The sequence below is a fragment of the Micropterus salmoides genome, unplaced genomic scaffold (genome assembly GCF_014851395.1).
Source record: "Micropterus salmoides isolate LMB-PRFRI ecotype aquatic unplaced genomic scaffold, ASM1485139v1 Ms_hic_scaffold_16, whole genome shotgun sequence".
In the NCBI taxonomy this organism is placed as follows: domain Eukaryota; kingdom Metazoa; phylum Chordata; class Actinopteri; order Centrarchiformes; family Centrarchidae; genus Micropterus; species Micropterus salmoides.
Window position 1 is genome coordinate 3,674,751 of NW_024040707.1, and position 9,828 is coordinate 3,684,578.

General features: G+C 37.3%; 1 protein-coding gene across 1 annotated transcript; it reads left to right on the forward strand.

Moving 5' to 3' along the window:
- Window positions 1–637: 637 nt before the first annotated feature.
- Window positions 638–9,533, forward strand: LOC119905015 (polymeric immunoglobulin receptor-like). The gene is made up of 6 exons (XM_038721689.1): window positions 638–759; window positions 2,515–2,835; window positions 3,563–3,880; window positions 5,135–5,230; window positions 5,706–5,746; window positions 8,388–9,533. The coding sequence occupies exons 1-6, from the start codon at window positions 723–725 to the stop codon at window positions 8,508–8,510; spliced, it is 936 nt and encodes a 311-aa protein (XP_038577617.1). The 5' UTR covers window positions 638–722; the 3' UTR covers window positions 8,511–9,533.
- Window positions 9,534–9,828: the final 295 nt, after the last annotated feature.

Below are 9,828 nucleotides of genomic sequence, written 5' to 3' on the forward strand. Positions count from 1 at the left end.
AAATCATACATTGTGATTTCTGGATTTTATTTTTTAGATTATGTCTCTCACAGTGGACATGCACCTATGATGACAATTTCAGACCCCTCCATGATTTCTAAGTGGGAGAACTTGCAAAATAGCAGGGTGTTCAAATACGTATTTTCCTCACTGTATTTGTGCTTCGTGAGTTGCTTCCTGTTTAGCTGGATGTTGCCTAGCTGCACAGACAACAGAAACAACATGAGTGTTTTATGTAATGTATTTATGATGTTTAAAACAGAAAAGCCAGACTAATATTTTTACTTTTGATTACATGAGGCATTTTGTTGTCAAGTGGCCTTTGTATAAACGGGATAATACCAAACACGCTTTAAATCCCATGATAGTTATGGATAATGCAGGGACTAAGAAAAAGACATTTTGGACTCAATAATGAACAAAATGGATGAACAAAATTTTGTATATACATACTGGATACATAATGAAGACCATAGGGGGTTATCACAAAAATGTGACAATGATTTCACTTAATGACGTGTTATTACGTACATAAATGTGCAGGAAACCTCAGACCCTGCAGTATAAATAAAGATGGAGAGTAGAGGTGTGTGTGTGTGTGTGTGTGTGTGTGTGTGTGTGTGTGTGTGTTGGAGGAGGGACTACATCATTTAAAGAAGTTAGAAGTTCCTGGTTTGTCAGTGAAGAAGTCAGAGTCAGCAGTAAACCATCAGAGCCTCAACATGAAAGTCCATCACATTTTGATCTGCTTCTTCCTCTGTGAGTATTCACTTTGGATTTCTGTCTCTCTCTCTTGTTATGTCATTTGTTTTTCTTTTCTTTTTTGATCAGTAATGTTTCTCATGAGTCATTTATGTACTTAAATATGATAATTGTTTAGATATCACTTTTGTGGATATGTTCACATTTTTTTTCATATCTCATATCAAATGTGGATTTCAACCCCATCTCTTGCATTGAAATTGCTTTAATAAGGGATCTCTTTGAGAAGCTTTCAGTGTACATATAAGCTTGTACCTATCCTTTAAAATACCTAGTTAATTCATTTACAAGCACTTTACTTCCTCAAAATAAACTGCACATCAGGAAGGAAAGTGAAGGGCTCAAACTTACATGCTTACTTTGGTTTGTAATCAGTTTACTTTAAAATTAAGTTACAGCAAAACATCAAATTTCCCTGTATGCATTGCCAATTCACTGTTTCTATTGTCTTTCAAAAATGTCACATTTTTCATATTTTCTTTTACATGTCTGTAAACATGTAAATCTATTAACTGTTTTGTCAATAAAATGTAAAAAAACCCAAAAACAAATGTTGAGTTGAATCTTAACATGTGGGGCGGCTGTGTCTCAGGAGGTAAATCGGAAGGTCGGCGGTTCAATCCCAGCTCCCCCAGGCTGCATGTGGAAGTGTCCTCGGGCAAGATACTGAAACCCGAATTGCCCCTGGCTGTTCCGCCAGTGTATGAATGTGTGTGAATGGTGAATGCAGATGTAGTGTAAAAGCGCTTTGAGTGGTCGAAAAGACTAGAAAGGCGTTATACAAATACGGAGCATTTACATTTACATGTAGGACGAGCTGGCACCAGCAACTGATCTGCACTTTTTCTTTAAAAATCGCTAAAACAATTATCAAAATATTTTCCATTAATTGATTAATGGTTGCAGCTGTACTTTTTTTCAATAACAAAGTGCAATTTTGTTGCTTTTTGTTGTATTTTTATGGTGAAAAGGTTTGTTTTTTACTTTACCCTGACCGTTCGTGGACTTTGCTTCTCACCATTTGAAATAGCTGCTACATGTATTTGATTTTTCAAAAAGAAAATTACACAAATCGAAACAGGAAAACTGTATTGATTTTAGAACTTTGTAAAATTTGTAGATATGTCAGTTATGTGTTATGATAAACAGTTCCATAGTGTTTTGTTGGAGCTCTATTGCTATTTCTTCTGCTATATATTTTGTGTCTTGCGTGAAAGACCGTTTTCCACTCTGGTTGAAATTAATATTCGATTGTAAATGAATGTTATTACTGACATAAAAACAATAAATCAGAGTTTCATTAAAGATTAAATGAATGTAGTTTTAATACCTGTGTTTTGTGCTTGATTGGAATCTTCCTCAGCCACAGACTGGTTGAACTGGGCAGCTCCCAGTGTGACGTGAAGCCGCAAATGTTGTGATCAGACTGCAGCATCTTACAGGAAGTTGAGACAGTAACTATTGTTGTTCATCTTAGAAGCAGCTCAAGCGGGTGACCCAACAGGGTTTAAGAGGTTTTAAACATCCAAAGAACTAGAACTGTAAAAACCAAACCAGGGGTCTAGTGGAGACCTGCGTTTATTTGTCAAAATGTTTATCCACACCAGGCCAGTAAACTGGATAGACGGCTATTTGGGACTCGGCTGTTAATTGAAGTTTTACGGTAAATGTGAAGCCGCAAATGTTGTGATCAGACTGCAGCATCTTACAGGAAGTTCAGACAGTAACTATTGTTGTTCATCTTTTCAACAGCTCTGCAGGATGGAAACACTGGTCTCACCAATGCCCAAATGACACCTGTCTATACAGGAACTGAAGGAGGAGATATCAGAGTTACATGCCCCTTTTCTTCATATGGAAGGTCGATGTTCTTTTGCAAGAGAGAATGTAAACCAGAGGACATCCTCATTCACACAACTGGTGTCAGAGATCAGAGAGGCAGATACAGCATCACATATGAAGGAGGAGGATTTTTTTTCGTGAGCATCACACAGCTGACCAAGTCTGACTCAGGACGGTACAGGTGTGGTCTGGGTGAATTAATCACAGAGCTTGAAATCATTGTTGTAGATGGTGAGTGACTACAAGTCCTTTTATGTAAAATGTTTCTTTCTTGTCTGAAGAAACACTGATTTACTTCCACAAATATGTATCTCTGTGAACTGTGATTAATGTTCACTTCAAAGAAACAGGCTGCTAAAGTGCAACTTTGACACACACAGTTGTGTTTCCATCACTTTTGGGGACATTACATTGACTTATATTCAATCCCTGGAGACCTAACCATAACCACTACTTGCCTAAACCATAACCTTAAACACACACACACACAACAGTTGATTTTAATATTAGCGTACCACACATACGCATACTTATTGTTTCTGTTGATATATTTGTGATTAAAAATGTAATATCAGTGTCAGAAGCTGATAAATGAAAGCTCACATGTTTGGATGCATTGAACAACATTTTTCATACGGTTTCATTTAAACATCAGTGTGAAAGTTTTAACAGTTTGTGCTTCTGAAGTGAATGTTTTCTTTAACAGGTGTGGTTATTTGTTATGTGTTCTCCTGCCATCACAGAATATTTATATTTATTTTATAGAATATAAAAAAATATATTTCAAATGCAAAGAGGAAATTAACAGGTAAAAATGAATCCAAATCAGTCACAGACTGGTAGAACTGGGCAGCTCCCAGTGTAACTGGGGGATCACATTTGAAACTGTAATTATTGTGATCAGACTGCATCATGTTAAGTACAGATAGTAACTATTGATTGTTCATCTTTTCAACAGCACTGCTGGATGGAAATCCTTTTAAAGAAAAACCCCTCTATACAAGAGCTGGAGGAAATATTGTAGTTGGATGCTCCTTTATTTTCTGTGGAAGCAGGAAGTACTTTTGCAAGGAAGAATGTGGAGAGAAAGACATTCTTGTTGAAACAACTGGTTTCACAGCTGAGAGAGGCAGATACAGCATCAAAAATATGGGACAAATGATGTATGTGAGCATCACACAGCTGATCAAGTCTGACTCAGGACGGTACAGGTGTGGTCTGGAACAATGTGTCCCACCAGATTCTTACCGGGAGTTTGAGATCATTGTCAAAGATGGTGAGTTTCCACTTAAAGTGAAATGCAATGAATGAGAATGAAAATGTTTGTTCATGTCTCTGGAGGTCTTTTTGTTGGTGATTTAAGTTTTCACTGACAGCTGCTGATGTTTTGAAATTCCCATCACTGTGAGAAATTTTCACTTAAAACCAACAGTTCAGCTGACACACAGACACAGGCTGTAAACGCACATTTCTCTCATCAGGATTTCTTTGTTTCTGCATTGTTGTTCAATGAAAATGTTCCCATTTAAATATTTTCCCGTAAACCTCCCATATTTTTAACCTTTTTAAAGAAAACTGTAAAAAACCCTACTGGGCATTATTTGATAGGTTTGCTACATTCCTTTCTGGTAAAGCAGGTGGCAGTAGAATATTAGCTCTATCACTGAGTGAGACACAACTGACATCTCAGCTTCATCAAGATTTATTTCAAACAGCACACCAGATTTGTACAACCGACCAATCGTGAGTCTAGAGGCTGGAATGAAAGGTAGTGAAACATAAGCTCCCTTAATCGGTGGGACTTTCTCTATAGTGGTTACAAATAATAATGGACCAGAGTGATCAATGGCTGCACCAAAATCTTTTGATTTCAACAAAAAGTTGAAGGCATTGTGCTCCAAAATCAGCTGAAGAATGATATACCCATGATTCTCCCAAGGTTCAGTCATTTTTACTAGCGAGAGTTAACATAACTGTTAGCAAGTAGTAACTGTAGAAAATATTGTTCCTATGGTTGCATGCAGTGTCATATACCTTCAGTACTGATTTTGAACAGTGGCTAGATTGTTCTCTGGAACTATGTGTGACGTGTCCTGTTACATGATTTTATTGGACACCCACCAGCCAATCAGAAATGAGTATTTTCCATAAACATGGTATAACAATGCATGTAGAAGAAAATTAAATAACTAATCGTTATTTGACTTTTGTACACCTTGATGAGATCACAATGGGAAATAACTCAAATTGTTCCAGAAGATTCTTCTATTCAAGGAATTAAGTTTTCTTCAACAAAAGATTCTTATGTGAATATAGACAATATATATAATATGTGAATGTGTGTATTTATGTAAACTATATCAATTTGTTTTTAGATTTCGCATTTTTTGTTTAAAATAGGACAGTTATTCAGGTGTTAAGTTTGACAGCACTACATTAACTGAACCTCAGGTCCCACATGTTAAGTCATCATTCATCAATTAGAAAGCATCTTTTCAACAATCTTTTTCTTCTCTTCAACCTTACACAGATGCGCTGGTATATGCTGTCCCTATTTTTGTCATCATTGCCATCATCTTAGGGCTGACACTGAGAATCTGTATTCAGAGGAAAACTAAAACTGAAGGTGAGGCAACTGGCACACTTACACAGTAACGCCAATAAGTGAAACTTCCCATTACACATTTTATTTTGACAGTGTGGCTCTCCTCGTAATTCTCTGAAGAAATCTGAGCAAGCATGAAACAGATTGTCCCTGAGCTCACACACCCACAAAATGTAATGAACATGAAAGACATGTTAAAGAAACAAATTCATGAACAAGTAAATGCTAATACATTAGGAAAGTGGGGAGGTGGAAGGAGTTACATTTTAGTAAATAATTGAAATTTTTGTATCAAGAAAGAGACTTTAACAGTATTTCTTAGTCATATTAGGGATTGCCTACCGGGCACTCGGCCAGTCCAATTATACAGGAAGATTTTTCTCCATGAGAATTGGTGTTTTATCATTGGCGGCAATGTTGACCTTCCAACCTCACATGCACTTTCAATAATAACTCATCATAATAGAGAAAAATACTTTTTTTTTCTGTTTCGCAGGTTTGCAGACCAGCGAAAATTCAGACAGAGCAAACATGGAGGTGACTTCCTTTAATTGTTTAATTACCCTCAGTGTTGAATAAGATGTACCAGTGCAGGTGACAATCATTAGAAATTTTCCAAGGATTAGTATAAGGGTATATTTTAATAGATGGAATTGGATTAAATAAAACAGATCAACCTCTCTTTACTTAACTCTGCTGTTTAGTCACATTGCTAATGTTGCAGCGCTGCTCTCCTTTACGAAAGCCTACAGCTCAGCATTTCACTGCACACAGGAGTAAAAATTAGTGTGCTGATATAAAAATAATTTGGGCTCACAGTGAATGGATCTTGATCTCTGACATCCAGGTTGGCAATTTTAGATTGACTGTCGCATTCAGTGCTTGAAATGACAAACGTTTCACATTTCTGTGAGGGCCATGTCTTCTCTCTAGTTGATTGAGTAACATCAACATCAATTTCTTTCTATTTTTTCGCACGTTAACGCAGTTTTAAAAAAATCCTTATTTTGAAAGTCCATTGGCTCTGAATACGCATACAGTCAAACCATGGGTCAAAAGAGGAGTGGGATGTTGATCAGCCTGCAAATCACCCCCCCAAACAAGCAGTGGTGGGAGGCTTCGGCAGACTATGCTGTCATCTTTTTTCCCGTATTTTTGCACCCACAATCCTTTCGCGGCAGCAGGTGAGGCGCTTTTGGGGTTGTTAATGACGCAGCCTGTCAAACAACTCAAACAACCAAAACCCACATCTGCACCCTGTGTTCAATGCTGCATTTAAATTAAAGGGGCGCAATAAACTAGGGGAGAGCTGGGACAATTGAAATGTGGGACTAATGAAACATCGATTTTCTTAAAGCCCATACAAGTCTGACATGCCAAACTACCACAGCACATACAGAACACAGTACTTAACAGAACTGGGAAAGGTTAGGTGGATACGTCACACTAACCAGAGTTATACGAAAGAAGTTGTTTTCAGTCACAGAAAGTAAATTCACTCAAGCGATAATTTTTTTGTGTTTATTGTTTCATGTGCCATGGTCATGATCACATGAAAGATTAGTACTTTAACACATCCTGAAGTTTTAAATGTCAAAGCTTTACAGTTTAGAATCTAGTGAAGTTTAAACGTCAGGAGTCAGGTGTTTCAACCGTCCCGACACACAGCCATTCTACCTTATTTAGATACGGCAGGAGGGGGCAGAGTCCACTAGGCTGCAGGCTGGACCACCAGGATACTTACAGCCAAATAACAGGGTCTTCACAGTAGACCAGGAAAACAGGCTGCAGATGTACATAAAAAGGGCAGCCAATATCTAATCCAAATAATTTTTTATTAAAGAGGTGGTATTATGTTTTTTGGCTTTTTCCCTCTCCTTTATTGAGTTATATATCTTTTTTTGTGCATGTAACAGGTTTGCAAAGTGAAAAAGCCCAAAGTCCAGCCCAAAGGGAGTTCCCATCTCCCACAGCAAACTCTGCTCTGAACTGCCTGAAAACAGCTCATTTGAAGCCCAGCCTTTACTTCCGCTTTCTTGTGATTCACAAGAAAATATGTGTCATAATGCTCGCTGAGCGACTATTCTGACAAAGCGGTGGAAAAACAGTGAGCTGCAGCACACAGCTCTCCTCTCCCTTCCAAACACTAACTACCCTCCAGGCAGTCAGTGGACATGAAGTTGTTCCTGTGATGTAGAGACAGAGCTCAGTTAAAACTTTATGGATGAAAGATACTTTTGTTACAGAACTCACCACTCTGAAACTCTTGCTCCAGTCCATGTTGCCAAGCCTACAGCTGAACCAAAGCTGTTTACCGGCTTCTCGCTGACCCGCCCTTCTCTGCTTCTGATCGGCTAGTAGTCCTTAACTAGGAACTGAGCATGTGCAACTCCCAACAAAGATCATTTAGAGACAAGATGTATCACTCCATACCTAAAACGAAGCCTTCAACAGAAGGTGAAAAGAGGAGCTGCAGCAATGTGCAGTATGACAAAAAAGATGGTGTTTTTTGAAAATGAAGCCATTTAAACCTGTTCTTGTACAACCCCTTAATAGGATTATGAACCTGAAAATGAGCATAGTACTGCCTTTAAGAAAAAGGACATAATGAGACTGCAATTACGTATTAAGAAGGGCAGTGTCAAGCGTTCTAAATAAAAACTAGAATAACATTAGCTATTCTGGTATTGATAGAACACACATGTGAGCTGTTGATAATAACAACAAATGATTTCTGTCTGTCAGTCATCCTGGCTCTCCCCCACTTTCGAATTCATTATTCAATTTTGCTCATAACAATGTGATAAAAATCTTTACTTTTTTATTTTACTGTATATTGTGTATATATCTATCAATAGACACTCAATAAGACAGATTTTACCCCATAATCATATTTGTAGTTAATGAATCTCTACCACAAGGAAATGAGTACCGCGACTTTTAAATGTGCTGCAATATTTTGCAGGTTACTTTAATTTATATTTTTACTTAAGATACTGAATCTAAAACTATCAAAATGATCTAAAAGTTTGGGAACAGTGGACTCATAATCACATAATCCTCTTTCTTCACTGTCCATGATTCAGATGTTCTTCAAAATATAAATAACCCTCATGCAGAACTATAACCATGGGTGTGCTTTCATTCTCTGTGAAAATCTTTGTTTGTTTGGTTTCAGCTTGCTCCATATGAAAACTCTCCTCCAGTTTCTACATCTGAATCCACCTACGAGAGCCTCGATCCAGCCAGCAGGGATCAGAACCAGACCTACGCTACACTCACACACACACACACCACATGATTCTATTTGTATCTCACTTTGCCATGTTCTCAGTTATTCAGGTAGATTGACACTCTCCCATTCTCTGAAATCATCCATGATATCAGTACCACAATAAGAGCTACTGCTATTAATTTAACACACACTTAAAGCCTAGCTTATGCTATCATGAAACCTAAAGATGTTTTTTTAAATTACCAAAAAAAGACAATGCCAAATTAAGTTAAAGCAAAGGAAGGCAGTAAGGATTGGCCTCATGGCCGAGCACATGGACTACCACAAAACTAACAACTCAGTACAGATGTGATGCCAAATTTGTCCACCATGTGGCCAAGGGGGAGCACTTAAGGAGATGCTTGTGTGATTTCCAAGTGGTCCAAATAAAATATAGGAAACATTACAGATAGTAATAAGATGTCAATTTATTTTTCTGCATTTAGTGTTCATTTCAGCCTTCAGTCTGGTGTATGTCACATCACTGTTTTGGCCAATGCCAAGGATGATGTTTGCTTACGCCTAAAGAGAGGGAGCACAAGCAACAGGATGCTGACTGCAGATCAGTTAACGACCACCTGTGTCATCAATAACAATGGTTTTCTGAAAGTTACACAGATAATCTTTAATAAAATGCTTCCAAAAAGAAAAGCACAAGCAAATGAAGAAAAATATAATATAGAAAAAAAAGATTTGTATGTTTTTTTCAAATGGCCACCATACATTCGTAGAGTTTTCTTTCACATGCCACCAGTAATAATGATGATGATAATAATTCAGAAAAGCTGCTTTTGTGCAAATGTAAATATTTGGTACAATGCTGATCACAACACAAGACCTTGTTGGTGTGGTGCAACTTTTTTTATCCATTAAAATTGTTGTGGATATTCGTGGTTGTGAGAGGATACTGCTAGGCTTTCAAGCATCTTAGCTGCTGCCTGGGTAATTTTTACCAATGACCATCATTGTCAGCCAAGAAGTTGAACCTAAAGATACACAAATGTATGGTTTCTTGCTGTTTGTGATAATTAAAATGGCTCATACAAAGCCAAAGTTGTAATGCTTCATGATTTATTTTAACTATTTACCATGTCATGTCAAAATTTTCTGATTTTCTTATAATGTAATATACAAAGTAGGTACATGGATGCTGGGCAGCAAAGAAGAAGATAGAAGATACTTTATTGTCACATACACATACATGAAGCGAAAGTCATTCTGTGCATTTAACCCATCCCTAAAGGGAGCAGCTAACTTAACTTGTGCAAGACAATGTGTTACACCTTATATTATTAGTATGCTGATGTGAATTCTAAACAAAATAAATAATTAACAATAATAATAA

Bases quoted from the DNA above. Each gene is read 5' to 3' on its own strand.
- LOC119905015 (XM_038721689.1), top strand. From the start codon at position 723: ATGAAAGTCCATCACATTTTGATCTGCTTCTTCCTCT. The intron at 760-2,514 runs GTGAGTATTCAC...TCTTTTCAACAG, and splicing joins TTTGATCTGCTTCTTCCTCT to CTCTGCAGGATGGAAACACT. The intron at 3,881-5,134 runs GTGAGTTTCCAC...AACCTTACACAG, and splicing joins TGAGATCATTGTCAAAGATG to ATGCGCTGGTATATGCTGTC.